General features: G+C 45.0%; 2 protein-coding genes across 4 annotated transcripts in view; one reads left to right on the plus strand and one right to left on the minus strand.

The window, feature by feature from the left end:
* LOC137534172 (N-acyl-aromatic-L-amino acid amidohydrolase (carboxylate-forming)-like) overlaps positions 1 to 21,951 on the minus strand; it is a 94,781-nt gene that overhangs the window by 63,404 nt on the left and 9,426 nt on the right. The window contains exon 1 of one of the 3 annotated variants that reach the window (XM_068255562.1): positions 7,976 to 8,234. The exons of the other annotated variants lie outside the window; for them this stretch is intronic. The gene's annotated coding sequence lies outside the window, so the exon portion shown is untranslated. Of the gene's footprint in view, positions 1 to 7,975; positions 8,235 to 21,951 lie in introns of those variants that run through there. 3 annotated transcript variants of the gene reach the window in all.
* Positions 8,012 to 21,951, plus strand: part of LOC137536772 (oxysterol-binding protein 1-like) — a 40,340-nt gene continuing 26,400 nt past the window's right edge. Inside the window, exon 1 of the mRNA XM_068258979.1 lies at positions 8,012 to 8,469. Coding sequence (XP_068115080.1) covers positions 8,081 to 8,469 — 389 coding nt within the window. The 5' untranslated portion in view covers positions 8,012 to 8,080. The remainder of the gene's footprint in view (positions 8,470 to 21,951) is intronic.

The following is a 21,951-nucleotide window of genomic DNA, read 5'->3' on the forward strand; positions in this document are numbered from 1 at the left end:
TAAAAGCTTTAAAATTTGCTTGGAGGAAGTGGTGGACTTACCTCCATAAAGCAGACACGAAAGACTGTCTGTATAATAGTAATCACATTTATTATATGGTACCCCAAAAGTGCAATCGCTGAGGCGCTACACCTGCTACTGCTGGAATTCTGTTTTGTCCCCACTTTATTGCCTTAGTAAATGGCAGTTGCTCCATCCAACTGTCAAAAAAGTGTTCAGCATGCAGGGAGGCTGGCCAGTATCTTTGTATAAATCTTTTTCAGGGAATGTCCTTATAAAAAAAATAAAGGCCATGCTGAGAATCACCCATGAAGAGATGAACTACCCCAAAACCTGTCGGTAATGTCAGATTTCTACTACCTACTGTAAGTGACAATAACATTGAAGAAAAGTAATGTAGGGCTCATTTTACTCTGGAAGAAAAGTACTTCTTATTTGTATGTGTTTTAAATTTTAAGATTTTTTGAGACAGTTCCTCTTTAACACACTCTAGTCTGGATGGACAATACAATACTTCAGGTAAGCGAATCTTTGGAAAGGCTAGGATTATTTCTGCTCAAATCAGGTATGTAGCTGTAAAAATTACCGTAGGTTGTTTTATTGTAAACTAGTGACCTAAGCCTATTTAAAAACGGGCTCTAGATCTGTCACCGCCGCGTGCGCACACCCGCCTGCTGCGCACGCACACAAGACCACCCGCCCACACCACTGCTATCCTTACAGCTAAGTGAATGCATTCCCTTGCGTAGTTACCTACACTGCGCAGAAGTACCCAGTTGTTTGTAGGTGTTCTAACTCTGGCCCTGCAATATTCATAGTGCAGACATGCAAACATTCATTGCATCAAACCTATCTAAAAGATTAGGATATGTGTTCCTAATCTTTTAGAACACAGTGCAGCTGTTACGTCGCAACACTCCTTTCTGAACATACCTTCGGCTGCGTACACAAGTGAGATAAATGTCTTTTGAAACAAACAATCAATGACCAAAAAAGATAACGACTAATGTTTGCCTCTTAATCTGTCAAATTTATCTCGATGGATTTTTTTCTGACATTTGGTGTGTATGAGATCACAGATATTTCCTAATCTGGGTGTGCACAGTACAAGCATGATGAAAGCAGTGAATGGACTACAAAAGAATTTGGGTCTTTTGTATGAACTCGGTGTTCTCCCCAGGCTCTTTTAGCCGGGTGCTACACCCAGTTAGTTTTGGTGAGCACCCGGCTGTCATCGGCTAACCTCCTCCTATGCTGTGAGCAGAGTTGCGCACAGAAGCACCTGCCCTGCATTCTCTCATCTCACCCGGCCCCTTTTTCATGCCACCCGGCTACTATTTCATGCCACCGGCTGTAAAAGATTTCTGGGGAGAACACTGGAACTGATCGTTTGCATGTGTACAATAATGTTAGAACGATCAGTCATTCAAGCCTTCCTGTCAAACCCATGCAGCAGATGGGTTTGACAATGGTGTACACGTGAGAAGTGGAACGAAAATCATACATGATTCCAAACATTTTTTACAAATCAATAACTGCAAAGTGGCGTGTGCGTAATTATTCAGCCCCCTTTGGTCTGAGTGCAGTCAGTTGCCCATAGACATTGCCTGATGAGTGCTAATGACTAAATAGAGTGCGCCTGTGTGTAATCTAATGTCAGTACAAATACAGCGGCTCTGTGACGGCCTCAGAGGTTGTCTAAGAGAATCTTGGGAGCAACAACACTATGAAGTCCAACGAACACACCAGACAGGTCAGGGATAAAGTTATTGAGAAATTTAAAGCAGGCTTAGGCTACAAAAAGATAAGCATTGAACATCCCACGGAGCACTGTTCAAGCGGTCATTTAGAAATGGAAGGAATATGGCACAACTGTAAACCTACCAAGACAAGGCCGTCCACCTAAACTCACAGGCCGAACAAGGAGAGCGCTAATCAGAAATGCAGTCAAGATGCCCATGGTGACTATGGACGAGCTGCAGAGATCTACAGCTCAGGTGGGGGAATCTGTCCATAGGACAACTATTAGTCCTGCACTGCACAAAGTTGACTCTTATGGAAGAGTGACAAGAAGAAAGCCATTGTTAACAGAAAAGCATAAGAAGTCCCGTTTGCAGTTTGCCACAAGCCATGTGGGGGACACAGCAAACATGTGGAAGAAGGTGCTCTGGTCAGATGAGACCAAACTGCAACTTTTTGGCCAAAATGCAAAACGCTATGTGTGGCAGAAAACTAACACTGCACATCACTCTGAACACACCATCCCCACTGTCAAATACCGTGGTGGCAACATCATGCTCTGGGGGTGCTTCTCTTCAGCAGGGACAGCGAAGCTGGTCAAAATTGATGGGAAGATGGATGGAGCCAAATACAGGGCAATCTTGGAAGAAAACCTCTTGGAGTCTGCAAAAGACTTGAGACTTGGGCAGAGGTTCACCTTCCAGCAGGACAACGACCCTAAACATAAAGCCAGGGCAACAATGGAATAGTTTAAAACAAAACATATCCATGTGTTAGAATGGCCCAGTCAAAGTCCAGATCTAAATCCAATCGAGAATCTATGGCAAGATCTGAAAACTGCTGTTCACAAACGCTGTCCATCTAATCTGACTGAGCTGGAGCTGTTTTGCAAAGAAGAATGGGCAAGGATTTCAGTCTCTAGATGTGCAAAGCTGGTAGAGATACTCTAAAAGACTGGCAGCCGTAATTGCAGCAAAAGGTGGTTCTACAAAGTATTGACTCAGGGGGCTGAATAATTACGCACACCCCACTTTGCAGTTATTGATTTGTAACAAATGTTTGGAATCATGTATGATTTTCGTTCCACTTCTCACATTTTCACCACTTTGTATTGGTCTTTCACGTGGAATTCCAATAAAATTGATGCATGTTTGTGGCAGTAATGTGACAAATGTGGAAAACTTCAAGGGGGCCGAATACTTTTGCAACCCACTGTATATCTAACGTGTACGCAGATTAAGGCCTCCCATCTGAAAGTGTACCCGGGGCAAACCTCAGGTACTCAAGTGCATACTAACCTAAGAAGAGGCAAGCCTGATGCTTCTAATGATGTCCTCCAGTCCCCCATTGCCTAGAGCAAACAACCCGAAGATTACAGACAAGGGCTTGTTGCTAGAAACATTGGGGCTGCACATCAGGGCTCGCCGGTAGGAACATCAGGGCCGCTCTCTTTTTTCAGGCACCAGTGTGGCCATAGTGCGCCTGTCTAAAGACAGCTGAGTTCCGTATATCGGTCATGAGCCATTTTCAATGGTGCCTGATTGGCAAGTAGTGAAATGAACAAAAGGCGGGGACCAGAGCCTGCAGTACTAAAGTAGTTAGAAACAAAGAACGGGTTTACATACAGACTAACTTGAAAATCCTAGACAGGGCATTTGTCACCCTGGTGGTTCTTCAGCTGTTATCAACCAAGCCCTAGGGAAATCTCTAGCACCAGACTCATTGATGCTTCTTTTGGGAGTGTATGGCTGGAAGTTTTCGCAATATCGTCTGGCTCAGCATATAGCCAAGGCTGCTAGGTTGCACATTGCACCTCAATGGTTACAGCCCATGCTGTCCCTAGAACTCACTAAATCAATTATAACCGACGTAATGATCTCAGAGAGACTTCTTGTCATTGCAAATTATATATATCTCCAAGAACTGCCCCTTTCTGACCCTGGACACTACCAAACTGATCATCCATGCCTTCATCATCTCCCACCTTGATTTCTGTAACACCCTCCTGTCTGGCCTCTCCTTGAAACACATTGTATCACCCTTCAGTCTCACTGCTCAGCATCCACATCCCCCTTCTGTAAATCCCTGCACTGGCTCCCTATCCGATTCAGGATGCATTTCTAGATTCTACACCTGGTGTATAAATCTGTGCACAAAAAAACCTGCCCTACCTGCATCTTAGAGCTTGTTTACAGGTATACAACAAGCCACCCCCTCTGGTCCTCCAATGACCTTCACCTAACTGCCCTGCACATTTCCCACTGCCATGCGCGTCTAGCTTTCTATTGAATACTTTATTCTAAAGCCCTACCTAGTGTGTTCTTCTCCCCTCCCCTTAGATTGGAAACCTTTGACAGGGTCCTCCCTTTCCTAGTGTATTCTACATGATCATGGGCTCCTTTACAATGACCACCTCGTACTTGCTGGGCCTTCCTAACCAGACTAAAATCGCATGATCATGTGTTTTGTACCGTTTGCCCTGTATAACTTTGTTCTATATTGTATAAAGTTGTTACATTACGTCTGCCATCCTTTGTATCAACGTACATTTTAATTGTCCAGTGCTGCATAATATGTTGGTGCTTTATAAATACAATAAATAATAATGCCATGGACTTGTAGGCGTCTTATGTAAATGGACTATGATCACAATAGTAGAAAAGTAGTGTGCAAATACCAGTTGTCAAACATCACCAAAGGCATTCCTTAGCTTGCTGATAAAATCTATGTGGGCTGTTTTCACAGCCCTAAAGCCCCGTCTACACGGGGAGATGTTGTAGTGATCCGGTGGCTCGATTAGCCGCCCGATTGCCTCTTCCGCGTCCCTGCGCGTGCCCCCCGCGTCCCCGCTCGCCGCATTCGATTCCCCGCTCGTCCCCGCCGGCGCCGCTTATCTTCCGCACGATTCCCTGCCATTGTCCCCTCACGGGGAGCGAGCAGGGAATCGGCGGTGCGGAGATCCGTCCTGTCGGATCTTATCAATCGAGCCGCATTAGCGGCTCGATTGATAAGCAACATCGCCGCCGCATCTACGCGTGTAGATGCGGCTTTAAGGTGGCCACACACCATACAATTAAAAGATCCAATTGTACACAAATTTGATAAATATGATCGGTTGTCCCGAAAAATAAAAACTTTTTTTTATTTGTTCGAGAAATCTGATTGAATTTCCATTTTTTATTTGATAAAAGAAGGTTGGGAGTGTTGGATTTTTCTGATCAATTTTTATGAAAATTGAATGGTGTATGGTAGATTGTCAAATACTTGATGTACAGATCCAATCAATTTTTTCATGATTGGAGAAACATTTTACATATGTGTGTGGTACATTGGTCAAATTTTTGAAATGTTACAATCAGTCAGAAAAATTGTTTCCAATTCTTCAATTGAAAAGATACTTTAAAAAAAATGTATGGTGTGTGGCCACCTTTAAGTTGCAAACAGAAATTGGAAGCGACATTCCCACCTACTCGCCTGACAACAGATACAATATTAAATGATCCTTCAAGGATGACGTCTACACTCATAGTTTGTATTTGGGACAGGAAGTCATGATGACAAGCTACAGTTATAAACTGTGACGGGTTTTACTGTAACCCTTTCTTCCCCACCACAAGTTCTATAATGGCCTCAATTCACTAAACAGTTTAGACTAGTCTACAGATGGTTTGTAGTCTACTGATGGTTTGGTGTAATGTTTTAGACCTGTTTTTAAACAATTCACAAAGGCAAGCAAGGAAAATCCACGTCCACTTTTTCTGATAGAGATTAGACCAGCTGATTTCTGTCGGTAAAGTAAAGCAGCCCATACACTCAGCCGATTTTCTGGCCGACCGATCGATCCCGATCGATTGCAAATCGGTTGGCCAATCGACCGATCGATGGCCGATTTCGATCGATTTCCATCGAACTTGCAGGGTGGAAAATTTAGGTCGATCTGAAGAGATTGCTTATCAGTTTGCATTGGCCTTAATGGAAATCTGATGGCAAAAAAATGCCATCAGATCGAATTTCAATAGATTTCAAACTGAAATCTGTTGGAATTCTATCCTGGTAAAAAATGTTCTAAAAACGCATCAGATAGACCATCAGATGCATCTCTTATCTATCTGCTGCCAATCTGACGAGTGTATGGGCACCTTAATTCTGTGAGGTATTTTAGGTGAGGATGGAACCTTTTGAATGAATTATGCAGGAGTGTAATTGTATTCAGTAGAGATGGGAAGTTCGGATCTTTTCAATGATCCGGATGATTCGAATCGGATCATTGAAAAGATATGGATCTTTGATCCGAATCTCGGATCATTTTACTACCGGCACATTGGGGGGTGAAATGAATAGCAGGACAGGTCTTTCCCTGCTGTGGACAGGAGAAGGGGAGGGAGTGGACACACAGAGAAGGGGAGAAGATGGACAGAGGGCAGGGAGTGGACAGGAGAAGGGGAGGGGGTGGACACACAGAGAAGGGGAGAAGATGGACAGAGGGCAGGGAGTGGACAGGAGAAGGGGAGGGGGTGGACACACAGAGAAGGGGAGAAGATGGACAGAGGGCAGGGAGTGGACAGAGAAGGGAGGAGGGATGAGCAGAGAGCAGAAATGTTTGCTTGCACACAATACCCACATGCTGCAATCATATGCTTTACATGTATTTCACGTATATGCTCATCTGTGTACTTTGAATGCAAACCTCGCACAGTGAAATAAAGCATTCCCAGAAGTAAAGTGCAGCTGTTTAGAGCAAGTGCAGGAGGATCATTTTGCACAGCAATCACAGTGCCTGCAAAGTTACTGAGCTGTGCTGAGCCAAAAGCTTCCAATGTGTTCACTGTGCACAACTACGGAACAGACAGCCTATAATGAGCAGCACATTGCAGCCAGTATGTGTGCTCTACACCCTAGGTTCTCAACGTGTGGTACGCGTACCCCAGGGGGTACTCCTGATGGTTCCAGGGGGTACTCGGGCTTGATATGTTTAACCAAGAATAACAAATTTAGAGTTTAGAAAATGATAAATCTTATTTAAACAACACCAAATTAGTTTTTTTAGCTAATTAAAAGCAATAGTCAATGCTTGGACTTTGTTTAGAGCCAATTATCATGTACTACAATTAAATATATATTTGTCAAGGGGTACTTGTGATAATATTTACTATGCTAGGGGTTACTTGGTGAGTACAGGGTTTTAAAAGGGGTACATAACAATAAAATGTTGAGAAACACTGCTCTACACATATCTGGCAGTGGCACCCATGCCCCCTCTCTCTCATCTACCTGTCTCCCTGCAAGGCTGGCTCCCATCCAACAGAGCGATCCATCTCAGCTCTGCTTCCAGGACCCCTCTGCTCGCTGAGAAGGGGCGTGCTGCTCCTGGCCCCGCCCCTTTTGCGATCCGAATCACTCATTTTGATGATTCGACTCACAAAATAGATTCGGATCAAAGATCCGAATCGTTCATGATCCGGACAACACTAGTATTCAGAGAATAGCTTGTCAGAGGAGAAGAATGTCAGTCATAGCTACTTGTTTGTAAATTGCATCTTTTGATCATTTCCCCTGCTTTACCCACCTAATTAACAAATGGTTTAGACCAGGTCTAAAACATTTGGTAATAGTGAATTCCCCTTTGATGCAACTGACCAAACCATCAGTACACTAAAAACCATCCGTAGACTAGTCTAAACTGCTTAGGGCTCGTTTCCACTAGTGCGGTGCGAATCACCGGGATTCCACCGCTGACTAAATCGCATGCGGATGCGATTCCGTGTGCATTTTTTGCCGCGATTTCGCTTTGGCAGGGTATATGCGAAGTTAACCATGTCACTGCCTGGTTCAATTTACATTAGTTTTCATGTAAACTGAATTCGCACGCGAAATCGCGGCAAAAAATGCATGTGCGTTTTCCCTATCAAATAGCCTGCAAATCGCCTGCATCCCACACGCAGGCAAATTCTGCAGGCTCTACCGTGCAGAAAAATCCTGCACAGAAAAACGCAGGAAAAAACTGAAGTGGAAACAGGGCCATCCACTTGAATTGGTTATGCGGGCAGATTCGCTCTAGTGGAAACGGGCCCTTGTGAATTGAAGCCATTGAGCCAAGTCGCTGCGAGGAATAGGCGAGAAGTCTTCATGAAGATGGATTCAGAGAGGATTATGTGTGAGGTCTCCTGTGAGATGGGGCCGTGGCTTGTGTGCATCTGTGTAGCCCGTTATCCCGGCCATATAATACAGCAATCACCTCAGGCTAGATTCAGTTATTCCAGTTAATCAGATAACAGATACACTTTGGAAGCTTGGCTATAGCATCGATCACACGCATGTCCAGCCTTTGCCCTTTTCTGCTATGGCTCCCCCAGCATCGGGCCCGCCTAGGAAGCGGTCATCCTACGGTCCCCGCCTCCCAGGACGCGTCTTCTGGTTCCGGCGGCCCCCGGTTCCGGCTCCTCGGTGTCTCCTGATGGCGGAGGTGCGAGCGGGTCCCCCCGCTTCCGGTTCCGTCTCCCCGTCCCTGTCTCCCCCTCCCGCACCTACCCCACCCGGTTCCCTCCCGCCTCTGCCCCCCGCCCCTCCGCCACCCGGCCCCGCCCCCCCGAGGGACAGCTCCAGCAGCAGCTCGTCCAGTACCAGTTCTGGTTCTGCCAGGGAGGGCTGGCTGTTCAAGTGGACCAACTACATCAAGGGCTACCAAAGGCGCTGGTTCGTGCTGAGCAATGGCCTGCTCTCCTACTACCGGTATGTAGCAACCCACCTGTGTGCCCCTCACCTACCTCTATCTGTTGCTCTAGCTGGGGGGGAGTGTCTGCAGCACTGTGTATCCTCTACATGGACCCCTTCTCATTCATTCTGCTGAACGCAATGTCTATTCTTGACTCACTCCTGTATTATTTCTGACAGTCTAACTTTCTTTATGGGCCACAAAGTCTGAATGTTTGTGTCTACGTGGAATGCTGCTGTCAAGTCTTCTTGTTTTTAAAGTGGACCTGAACTCAGGGTGGAAGGGAAACACAGAGAAATGTACCCTGTATAATTTAGAGAGTTTAGCCTGTCTAATTCCCACACAAGTTGTAATTTGATCTCTCCCCTGTGTCAGCTGACTGTCAAGCAAATAAGTTAATTTGAAAGCACAGGATGTTAACAATATGTCTGTTTCCATGAAAAAAACAAGTAGAAACACTGCAGATTTATTGCAGGATTTGTATCAGCAGTAAGGCCTTGTTCACATTACAAATCTCAAGCACTGAGCAATTTTAAATGCACTTTTCCCTGCGCTCTGCACTTAGAAAATCGCTTTTGCTGAGCAATTAACTTTGGCACTTACGGAGGTCAGTCAGGAAGTGAACTTTTGAAACCCGGAAATGAATAAATACAATGTATTTATTCATTAAAGTGCTCAGGAAATTGCAATTCAAAGCGCTTTTTTAAGCGCTTTGCGATTTCCCTATACCTTTTATTGAACGCAAACGCTCAGAAAATGGGACAGGAGCCGCGTTTGCGATTCAATAGAAAGCGGAGCGCTCATATATGAACACTCCCATAGGAAATCATTGCACGAGCGCTTTTAGAGTGATTTTACAAAATCGGCTGCGCTTAAAAAAACCGCAAACGCTCATAGTGTCATCAAGCCCATACAGACGTTTTTCTTATACGGTTGTTATGATGTTGCTTATCTTTTAGAGTAGAGAGTTCAGAGTTCAGGTCGGCTTTAAAGGGAACTTCCACATTTGATGTAGATAACTGTAATTACAGATGGGTGCTTGCATAGTTTTTTTTTTCAGCTGAATAAATATTAAAACTGCCAATGTTCAGATTGCTCTTCCTAGCTACAGTACAGTGCTTTTAGTGCTATCCACATTAGGGCTTTTCCAACAAACTAGCATATGTGTATGTTAGTTAACAGTCAACATACCTATCAATTGTGTATGTTATGTTAACATTCCTATCAATTCACCATAAACTGTTTGTAGGATAGCTGTAGTAGAATATCTGTAAATTTATTCTTAGCCCCCCCAACCCCCCCCCCCCCCCCCATGCAACGCATCTTATTGATCACATCCTCCCCAAACTTGTTCTCCATTCCGGGGAACAGGTTGAATGGATCTGATTGATTAACATAGGATCCTTTTGCATCCGTTAGGAATCAGTTCGTTTAGTTCTGCGAAATGAACCATTTTTTTTTTTTTCATGCACAAGTGAACTGGCTCTAATGCTGGGGATACACGGTACGGAGCGCCGGACGAGCGGTAATCGATCCGCATGGACGAGCGGGGACGCGGCGGGAGTCGATCCGGCATCTAATCGGCCGCCGGATCGACCCGTGTATTCCCTGCATAAGACTGTCCAAAGGGTATTATTTCCATGTAGGAGTAAGTATCTGCACAGATCAGGAGCCACTGTTACTCGATTTCAGCCACTGGACTAATCAGTTGAGGGGACAGCAAACTGTGACAATATCGTATGGCAGTTTTTGTTTAATGCTCTGTGGAATAGTTGTTGTACAAGCATATAAAAATAAAGCTAAGGGATTCTTGGCATTTTTAAAGCCAGCGAGAAAATTACGTTACCGTGATTGGGTGGACAAAACCCTTTCAGATAGGCTGTACTAATAGTACACCTACACTGTTCAGCCAATTAGAAAGCTTCACGTTGCAGATGATGCTGTGATTGGAGAACTGTTCCCTCTGGACATGCATGCTGGCTCACCTCAACCATACTATTTCCAAAAGCTTTGTGTTTTTCTCTGTAGAAGTTCCCTTTATTCACATCTACACACATTTAATGTTCTTTCACATTTGTATCTACTGTTAAAGTGGATCCGAGATGAACTTTTAAGGTAGCCATACACTGGTCGATTTGCCATCATATTCGACCAACAGACAGATCCCTCTCTGATCGAATCTGATCAGCGAGGGATCATATGGCTGCCTTTACTGCAAATAGATTGTGAATCGATTTCAGCTGAAACCGATCACAAGCCGCTTCACAGCATCCGCGTATAACTTTCTGTCACTCCATGGACAGCGGAAGTTCAAATAGTGCGCCCTCTATTTGTATTTCCGCTGTCACTGCAGTGACACAGGAAGTTACACACGGATGCCGTGATGCGGAGAAGATGCCAGCCGGGAGCTGCGAGGTGATGCGGAGAAGATGCCGGGAGCCAGCCTCAGGTAATGTATACCTGCGTCGATTGTACGCCGCTAGCGATGTGCTCCCTACCCGCGAGCGATCGACGGTAATTTCCCGCACGGAGCGATCGACGGGACCGATCTATTTCTGCTGTCGATCGGCGGGTAATCGGCCTAGTGTATGGCCAGCTTTACTCATTGCATAATTGTGTTCCGTTCCTATTGTTTATAGGGCATTCCTCAAGCCAAATACTTTTTTGTTTTAATACTCTAATTCCCTATAAACTAAACAAGCCATGCCCACAGGTTTTCAAAGAGCCAAGGCACTTTCAGACAGTAGCAAGGGCTCATGGGAGCTCAGTCTGGGCAGGAGGAGGGGGAGGTATTACTAGCCAGAGATTTTAGAGGCAGAGGGGAGGAGGGAGGAGGAGGGGGGATTAGGTTTTTTTGCTCAAGATGCAGATAAGCCTGCCTCTGTGTAATGTTTACAAACAACATGGCTGCTGTCGTATCACAGGAAGAAATAATCATATTCTATTAAAGCTGTTTGCAGCTAGATTTGCTGTGTAAACTATCTAAACTTTCGATAAGATATATAGACAAGTTACTTGCTCTAGTTAGTTTTTCATCTCGGATCCGCTTTAAGGCTTGGGTCCACTGAGAGCTTTTGTAGCATTTTCCATTCACTGGCAATCAGTGCTATGGCAGTAATTGCACTACCAAAATCGCCGGCACTTGCGCTCAGCATTTTCGAAGCTATTCTGTTTGAAGGAATGCAAAGGCAAAATTGAATTCCTTCAAACCGCTCTGAAAATCGATCTGTATTTGTTAGCGATTGTGATTTGCATTTCTAAGTGGGCCCCAGCCCTTACGATGGCACATACTTAAGTATAGATTGCAACTCTAAATTATTGCTATAAATTCAGTTTAGAATTATAGTTCTGATGACATTTTCAGTTTATGCATGTTGTAGGTGTCACCATATGTATTATCTTAAGCATAATACTTGAAATAGCTTTGTGTGGACTCATTTTGAAAAGTAAGAATTCCATAAAGTGTCATAAAAAGTGACCCTGAGCTTAAAAAAAAAAAAAAAAAAAAAAAAAAAGTATAAGCTATGTTGCTTGGTTGTCCTTACATTTTGAGAAACCAGTTGTCTGTAAAACTAGGCATACACAAATCGATTTAATTTTGATCTTTCAGTTATGCTAGGAATACACGGTTCGTTTCCGCCGTGCATTTCTGCTCTCAATCGTTTTTGCCGCTCGATTCTGCATTCAATTCTCTTATTTTCTGCTAGTTTTTCTTCTCTTTTTTTTCCATTCACTTCTATCAGAAATCGAGTGGCAAAAGAATCAAAAGGGAGATCGGACTTGTCGGAAATTTTCTATTGAACCGTCTAATCACCTAAATAACGAACCGAGTATTCCCAGCATAAGGCTGATTTTATTTAATAGAATATGAACACAATCAAAATTTGATTGAACAAGAATCAGTTGAAAGTCTCAGAAACTTGTATTCTCTAGAATGGAAATTTTCCAACTTGGCCAATCAAGTTTTTTTTTTTTTGTGCTAGATTTCAATGACTTTTTTTTTATCTAATTTAAAAATAATCAGTAAAAAAAAAAAGGTAAGAGGTAGCCAAACCTGGGGCTTCTTTAGTGGCCTTATATACTGTGTGGCTCCTCATCTTTAATAGCCTCCCCGCTGTGTGGAAGCTATGCTCCCCATGCACCTCTGATGGGTGCATGCTCTGTCTATCCTGCATGCCCTCTACGTAAGCATCCTCCCACGCCTGTGTGTAGGGACCTTGGCTGGGAGTGTTCGGGCCATTTGCAGTTACAAATGTTTTTGAAACTGCACATGTGCAGAGCGCGTCTGGCTGTAGCTGCTATGCACATTCAGGAGCACGATGGATGAGAGTGCGTGCAGTGGACAGAAAATGCACCCCATCTCCATCTAGACCAGGCATGGGCAAACTTGGCCCTCCAGCTGTTAAGGAACTACAAATCCCACAATGCGTTTGCCTATATGAGTCATGACTGTGGCTGTCAGACTCCTGCAATGCATTGTGGGACTTGTAGTTCCTCAGCTGGAGGGTCAAGTTTGCCCATGCCTGATCTAGACCCACTCAGAGCTTTGCATTGGTGGTATAGCTCCAATACGGAAGGGAGGCTGGGTGAAATTGAAGGGCCATACAGTTTGAGGGACACTGAGGAAGCCCCAGGTATGGGCCACCTTGTGTATTTTTTATTCACTTTGGGTGTGCTTTAAAGGGATACTGTAGGGTGGTCGGGGGAAAATGAGCTGAACTTACCCAGGGCTTCTAATGGTCCCCCGCAGACATCCTGTGCCCGCGCAGCCACTCACTGATGCTCCGGCCCCGCCTGCGGTTTACTTCTGGAATTTCAGACCTTAAAGTCTGAAAAACACTGCACCTGCGTTGCCGTGTCCTCACTCCCGCTGATGTCACCAGGAGCGTACTGCACAGGCCCAGCAGTATGCTCCTGGTGACATCAGCGGGAGCGAGAACATGGCCATGCAGGCGCAGTAGGTTTCAGACTTTAAAGTCTGAAATTCCAGAAGTGAACCAGAGGCGGGGCCAGAGCATCGGTGAGTGACTGCGTGGGCACAGGATGTCTGCGGGGGACCATTAGAAGCCCCGGGTAAGTTCAACTCATTTTCCCCCGACCCCCTACAGTATCCCTTTAACAATATATCCCTTACTTAAGCTACATGTATGTTAGTTTTTGTTACTTTGGACAATCGTATGTAATTGTGTCAAGTAAAGATCTAGTGCTAGTTAAAGAGGAACTCCAGCCTAAACAAACATACTGTCATTAAGGTACATTAGTTATGTTAATTAAAATAGATGGGTAATATAATCTTACCCACCCTGTTTTAAAAGAACAGGCAAATGTTTGATTTCATGATGGCAGCCATCTTTTTGGTTGAAAGGAGGTGACAGGGAACATGAGACACAGTTCCAACTGTCCTGAGCGCCTCTTCCAGTTGCTAGGCAACGTGAATAACAACATAGGAAATCCCATCATGCTCTGCACAGCATCAGGAGAAAAAAAGCCCGGACTTTTTTCTTTGATGGGTGGAGTTTAGATAAAAATGCAGCTAAAAATGATGCTTTGGTAAGAAAAACAAAGTTCTGAGGCTGTGAAACTGTTAAAGAAACACCAAGCCTTTTCAGTTCTGCTGAGTAGATTTTTAGTCCGGAGGTTCACTTTAAGGTGTTCTCCAATGTTTAGTCATCCACTATGACATTTCCCTAAGGGCCAGTTCACACGAAATGGAGTGGAAAGTGCTGCTCACCACTGTGCACATCCACTTTCTAGCCTCTGCCCAGGCTCTTATTTATTCTTGCTCATTCATTCAGTTGACTTTAACTTTTTGTGGCCATGCCATGTGTACATGCCAGATGTCTCTGTCAATCTCTTCTTCTTTCAGCTGTTGCTTAGGCATGTTCACAGCCTCACATATACTGTCTATCCATCTTTGCCTCTGTTGTCCTCTTCTTCTTTTGCCTAGCATCTAAGATTTCTCCCAAATAATCCAGCCTTCTTATTATGGCCCATGTGCAATTCTTTTTTTTCACCTTAGTTATCTCCTAGGAGATAATTTTGATATTCTGTTTTAAATAACTTAATATTTTACAACTGAAAAAGTACCCAAAACTTTATGAAAAAGTACAAAACAATTTATTTTGAGTATTTTATTGCCTGCTGGTAGTTTAAAAGGCATTTTATGACAAGGTGTAAAAATATCACCTAGGAGAAAACCCAGGTGAAAAAAGGGAATTGCATATGGGCCCATGTGACCAAAGTATTTGAGAGAGTACTGTATCAACCCTTCTAGTATTGACTGGTTAGAACTTCTAGCAGTCCAGGGAAGTTTTGGTAGCTTTCTCCATACCCACAGTTCAAAATAATCAATATTTCTATGCATGACCATCTCTTTCAGTAAAGCAGCACAATTTACAACACCTACTGTTGGGGGTATCACCATGCAGAAAATGTTAGCCAGGCGTCTTTTCAAGTGGTAGAGCAGGCAAGATCTATTTACTGACTTGCATTGATTGGCACTGCTCTGCACTCTGCTGCAGGCAGCAGTAGTACAGAGCTGTGTGCACTGCATCCCGTGTGAACAGGCACTTAGGGACACAAGTCACTGCTGTTGTTTGCTCCTCATCTGCTGTGCCTCATCCTCCCTGCTCCCCTCTTCATAGTACAAAACAGACTGCTTGGCTGTATTGGCTTGACTAACAATCTGCTAAGGTACAATAGCTTTAATCAGAGTTGTTTGGACCTGCACAAGGAGCACAGTGATTTTTGAGGTGATATTACACAGAGAAGTACACAGTGTAGAAGCCATCTACAATTAAAGGTATTCTTCATAATTTAAATGTACTACTGTGCATAAGAAAACGTAACCACTTAAGTACCAGCAGTCTCTGCCCCCTTAACCTCTGGAGGACCGCAGTGGTAAACCCCCCTAAAGACCAGGCCATTTTTTACTTAATTGACCACTGCAGCTTTAAAGGACTTACGAGCCCAAACCAGTAAAAAATGTCTTTACCTGTATGAAGTTGTAAGGCACGGAGGACGCCATCCGCGCCCTCCATACAGCTCCGCCGGGTCCCCGCTGCCTTTGCTCCCCCCGGCCGGACCCCGACCCCACAGCCCGGGTCGGGCTCTCCTTCCTCCTTTAAATATGGCCGCCGGAGGAGGCCGCGGCTGCGCAGACCGCACCGACTCGAGTGCGGCTGCGCAGCTCTAGGGCCTCCCTCCCCGATTCACTCTACGTAGCTGTGGGGTCGGGGTCCGGCCGGAAGGAGCAAAGGCAGCGGGGACCCGGCGGAGCTGCACGGAGGGCGCGGATGGCGTCCTCCGTGCCTTACAACTTCATACAGGTAAAGACATTTTTTTTACTTAGTTTTGGCGCCCAGAATACCCACCGATTTGCTACAGCACTATATTGACCTGATGAAGCGGTTTTTTACCGCGAAACGCGTTGTCCTAGGTGCTTATCATCATTAAACTCTTAACTTTCATCCTACCGAGTGGAGTGTCCATTCTTAAGGTAGGCGATCTACAATATATTATACATCAACTGTTATAAGTATGCATAAGTGCAAACATTACAACAAGGGCGCCTCCTACTGCTACTTTACTTGGGTCTAACATCCCACATTGTGGGAGTGTTACTTTTTGCCACAATTCGTGGCAAAAAATCTTTTTTTCGAAGGAGCTGCGACCACGAACCGCAAAGACCGAGTGGAGACGGGCTTTCTCCACCTGCGCATACGAGTGGTTGCCTCTCCAAGCAACCTATACTTGTGAGTAGTACTAATTACATTTGTTGACCATATCGCAAGGATAATACACTATAGGGGCTCCCGGTGTCTCTGTGGTTTTTTTCGTTTATATTACATAGTATTTTTTTTACTGGTTTGGGCTCGTAAGTCCTTTAAGGCAGTGCTGTCCAACTTCACGGGCATGGAGGGCCATTTTTTTTTTCCCAGACCCCATGGTGGAGGGCTGAAGGTTCTTGCTAAAGCCGCAACCAGACACCCCCCCCCCCCAGGGGAAAAATGCAATTAAAGGACAATTAGATTGGCAGCATTTTCCACAAAATGCAATTTAAGATTTTGGTGAAGTTGCGTACACGGCGCGCCTAAAACCATGGGGGTTCCGTTGCGCCGAAAAATGGGTGTGGCCATGGACCAGAATGTGGGTGTGGCCACAGGTGGAGACAAATTTACATAAACTTAGCAATGTGGGACATTAGATTAGGACAGTGGTGGCGAACCTTTTGGAGGCCGAGTGCCCAAACTGCAACCCAAAAGTAACTTATCTATCGCAAAGTGGCAACAGCAATTTAAACTACATACAAACGTTTTAACTCATACATGAACATTATGGAAAATCCAAGTTGAAAATAAACTCTGAAGATAAACCATTTCATCCATGATCCTACTCCTGAAAAATGTATTTATTTTTTTTTAGAACCTCCCAGTTTTATTTTCCATTTTAAAAAGCTAAAAAAGGTTTAATGCTATTGTCTCATGATGATGATTCAGCTTTTCCATAGTCTCGCAGTTCACAATCATGTGACCCCCAACAAGACAAATTCAGCAATCATGAGGCCCCCAACAAGGCACATTCAGCAATCATGAGGCCCCCAACAAATCATGAGGCTCCCAACAAGACAAAATCAGCAATCTTGATGCCCCCAACAAATCATGAGGCCCCCAACAAGACAAATTCAGCAATCATGAGGCCCCCAACACGACAAATTCAGCAGTCATGAGGCACATAAATAGAGAACATTTCACATAAATAGGCAGAATGCCCCTTTAATATGGTAGACACCTCTCACCTGGCTTCTGTATTCTCCTCTCTACTGGCTGCTGTGCCTGGCTGGCCTGGCAATAGTGTTTTTGGCCAGATTGGTGATGATGTGTGGGCTGAAAGGCCTTGCGGTGCTGCTGTGGCCGGGCTGGCGGTGATGCTGTTGTGTGGCCGGATGAGGTAGTAACAGGTGCCCCCCCCCCCAGTTAGATAGTGACAGGTGCCCCCCCCAGTTAGATAGTGACAGGTGCCCCCCCCCCCCCAGTTAGATAGACAGGTGCCCCCCCCAGTTAGATAGACAGGTGTCCCCCAGTTAGAGAGTGACGGGTGCCCCCCCAGTAAGAGAGTGACGGGTGCCCCCCCAGTAAGAGAGTGACGGGTGCCCCCCCAGTAAGAGAGTGACGGGTGCCCCCCCCAGTAAGAGAGTGACGGGTGCCCCCCCAGTAAGAGAGTGACGGGTGCCCCCCCAGTAAGAGAGTGACGGGTGCCCCCCCAGTAAGTGACAGGTGCCCCCCAGTGCAGGTGCCCCCCCAGTTAGAGTGACAGGTGCCCCCCCCCCCCCCGCGTTACCTCATTGCAGCGCTGCCCGCCATTGCCTTCTCCTCTGTCCCCGCTGGTCTAGCGCTGCCTCACAGCTCAGACCTCACAGACCGCGGCGACTGAAACAGGCAGAGCGCGCGCATAACACCCGCGTGGCAGAACGTCACATGCGGGAGTGACTGATTTCACTTCCGCATGTGACGTACTCTGTGCGGGTAATATGCGCACTCTGTTTGCCTCAGTCGCCGCGATCTGTGAGGTCTGAGCTGTGAGGCAGCGGGGACACAGGAGAGGCCACACAAGAGGGAGCAGGCATGGCGCCCATAGCGCACGCCATGCCTGCATCTCGGGGAAAGGAGCGGGCCGCAACAGGAGGCCTGGCGGGCCGGATGCGGCCCGGGGGCCGCCAGTTGGACAGCGCTGCTATAAGGCATAGCTGCAGGGTCGCACAACTTAGCATTTACTTAGTGATTTACCCCCCTTTCTCCCTATCAACAGAGCTTCCTGTTGGTGGGGTCTGACCACACACACACACACACACACACACACACACACACACACACACACACACACACACACACACACACACACACACACACACACACACACACACACTTTATTTTTTATTACAAATATTTAAATGTTTTTGTAATAAATTTTGCTATTTCTTTATTTTTTCCATAATCCCCCCCCCCCCTCCCCCCAGCCAGCCAATCCTGGCGTTCAGCTCTCATAGGCTTCTGCCTATGAGAGCCGATCACTCTCTGGTGTCCCAGCGGGACAGCCGTGTCACACAGCTGTCCCCAGTACAGCGCTGCTGCAGATAGCAGTGCTGTACATCCCTATTAGACGGCATTCTTGCCGCCTAACAGTCTCCCAAACGGCGGCGGAAGGCTGGGCGGAGCTCCGCCTCTCAAGCAGGAGATGCGCGTGCAGCCTGCGTGTGATCTCCTGCAGAAGCCGGCCCCATGACTTTATGCCATTTGGCATTAAAGAGAATCTGTATTGTTAAAATCGCACAAAAGTAAACATACCAGTGCGTTAGGGGACATCTCCTATTACCCTCTGTCACAATTTCGCCGCTCCCCGCCGCATTAAAAGTGGTTAAAAACAGTTTTAAAAAGTGTGTTTATAAACAAACAAAATGGCCACCAAAACAGGAAGTAGGTTGATGTACAGTATGTCCACACATACAAAATACATCCATACACAAGCAGGCTGTATACACCCTTCCTTTTGAATCTCAAGAGATCATTTGTGTGTTTTTCCCCCTGCAGCTCTCATGCACTGAAGTTTGAGGCTGCTCTTTTCTTCCTGCAAACAGCTTTGCCCTTGTCTGAATTTCCTTAGTATGTGAAAGCCCAGCCAGCTCTGAGGACGATTTATCCAGCTTGTAAAAGATAAGAGAGCAAAGAGAAGCTGCACTAATCTAAATATCACACAGGCAGTGTGCAGAGAGGGGCCTGAAAGGGGGAGTTCATAGCAGAACCACAACACTGAAGAACTTGGCAGCCTTCCAGACACAGGCCGACAAGTCTGACAGGGGAAAGATACATTGATTTATTACAGAGACTGTTATAGTAGAAAGTGCTGCAGTTAGCCAGAACACATTAGAATAGCTTTTGGAACTCGTAGGATGATAAAAAACAGGATGCAATTTTTGTTACGGAGTCTCTTTAAGCGGTCCTGGGGCTGCTGCCGCGGTCACGCCCCTTGGCGTGACGTAGTCTTTAAGTAGTTAATGACCAGAGACCGCTGGTACAGAAACGGTGGAATCCCGACAGATAACGATTAATCGCCACACTTACCCGCCGTCACCGCAGCACATCAGGGAACCTGGGCCACCCACTCTGCCGTCTCTGACAGTAGAGTTCCTGTGAGCCGGTCAGGAGCTGCTTTTATTGGCTTCTGTCCCTGTCTTTCAGTGTAAGCCAATGGGAGTTGCTTACATTGAAAGACAGGGCCAGGAGCCAAAGAAATCGGCCCGCTCACAGGGCTCTGCCGTCCTGGAGACAGGCGGAGCCAGTGAGCTGCGGCAAGAGATGGCGGGGATTAAGCGGCGGGAGCGACGGAAACGGCGCATGTGCGCAGCGGCGGCTAATTGAAATCTACACCTTGCCAGCCAGGTGACCACCAAAACGGCATAAGATTTCAATTAGCTTGGTTAGGTAGTTATTAAGCCACATATATACGCTAGATGGACTCCGTTGCTGCTGTAACGAGTATACAGCTGTCCTACGAGCAATGAAAAAGCTTTGCACCCTGTTGTCCCTCCTCCCCACTTCATTGAGCAGTACAAACTGCTCAGCCATGACTGGACAGCATGTCTGTACTGTGTTCCCTGCAATATTGCCTTGAACAAGCAGTGGTTAAGGGCATATGAGTTTATGTTGCTTGTAAAGAGGATTAAAAAATATCTAGAAGATAGAAAACAGTATCCTGGTGCAGGTGTCATGTTTCCATGAAAACCTGTTTTTCTTGTAAATACTTGTAGTTTGTATTTTTAATATACAGCTATGGGGTGTCCTGCAGCTCACGTGCACAGGTGTCTTCAGGGTCCGACATGAGCTTAATAACTTACGGAGTCAATTTAGTGTACAGGATTATAGGTGTGATATAACAGAAACAAGCATGGCAATTATAGATTATGATCCCTGCCAAGTTTGTAATAAAGTCTTTATTTAGAATCAAGTGCATCAGTCTCAGGGGGAGTAAGTTGAATAAATGTTATTTCATAACTCTGGCTCTCTTCTTTCTGGCCAAAGCCAGGAACTTATAGCACCAGGTGATTATCAATTGTAACATCTTATTTTGGTTAACTGACATGTATAGACTTTCCTGCATAATCAAAGTCTGCACGGTTTAACAACTATGTACCATAAACTTTTCATAACTCACCATACATCAACTCTTGTTATAACTTTTAAAGAGACACTGAAGCGAAAAAAATATGATATAATGAATTGGTTGTGTAGTACGGATAATTACTAGAAGATTAGTAGCAAAGAAAATATTCTCATATTTGTATTTTAAGTTATATAGTGTGTTTTATAACATTGAATCATTCTTTAATATTTGCAGTTTACACACTACTCAGCATTCTAAATGATTTTTTCAGAGCCATCTTGTGAACTATTGACCTGTCCTCTGGCAGAGAAAAAGAAAATTCTTCACTGACAGTTGAGATAATAAACTTCAGAAGACAGCCCTCTCTGAGATTTTGAAACTCGTAGAGCTTAATGGCTTTTTTGCATAGAGATAACTGGAGTTTCTTAACTCTTCCTGTACTGGAAACAATTAGACTTATGTCTGATCCTAATGTTTTATTTCATAGCTGTACTACACATACAAATCATTATAATCATAATTTTTTTTCCGCTTCAGTGTCTCTTAAATCAAAGCGCCTTTGAACATGAAATACTGTGAATAAAGATGTAAATTATAGAGCCAACGTTCTTATCTAACAGCAGAGGGTACTCTAGAGGTCAGAGTGTTGCCGGAGTGATGTGCTGTTCAATATATGCATCATGTGACGCATTTGGCATGTTACAACGCACTCATTTCATAGCCTGTATAATTGCTTTGGAACACATTTTTTCAGTTTCTGGAAACGTAGACAGTACTTTAGGATTAGTCAGTCCACTATAATGCATGTGAGATGTGACCATTCCTAAAGTTGTATTATATGGCCAGTGCATTGATGTGTGCTAATGTGTTACCACACAGCATGCAAAGCATGACCACAGCTTTTTTCAGAGGTCTCAGATATTATGCGGGTGGAAACAAAACGTTGAAAATGAATTATGACCTTATTGGTCAGGGCCCAGTTTGAGGTTAAGTTTGTAAGTTCTCTATTCTTGAAACTCTATTTTTTGCCTTTCTTGTGTCTTGCCCACACACTATATGAGCGATTTATCAATTGAGTTATAAGCTACTTAATGCAAAACAGAACAATGTAAACAGATTTACTTTAGCTGGGAAGACTGAGTCATAAATCCTCCTGCTGGCTGTGCTGAAATAGCGTATGTGCTGTTTATGTCTATATTTCGGTCTGAAGTCTTTTGCAGATGTTCACCGAGCCATGTTGTTGAGTGAGAGAGAGGGGGGGTTACAGAGTCCCTGAAAAACCAGCACAGCCACTTAGCTATAAAAGTAGCAGCGTGATTTGCTATGACAAAATTCTTTGATTA

The sequence above is a fragment of the Hyperolius riggenbachi genome, chromosome 10 (assembly GCF_040937935.1).
Source record: "Hyperolius riggenbachi isolate aHypRig1 chromosome 10, aHypRig1.pri, whole genome shotgun sequence".
In the NCBI taxonomy this organism is placed as follows: domain Eukaryota; kingdom Metazoa; phylum Chordata; class Amphibia; order Anura; family Hyperoliidae; genus Hyperolius; species Hyperolius riggenbachi.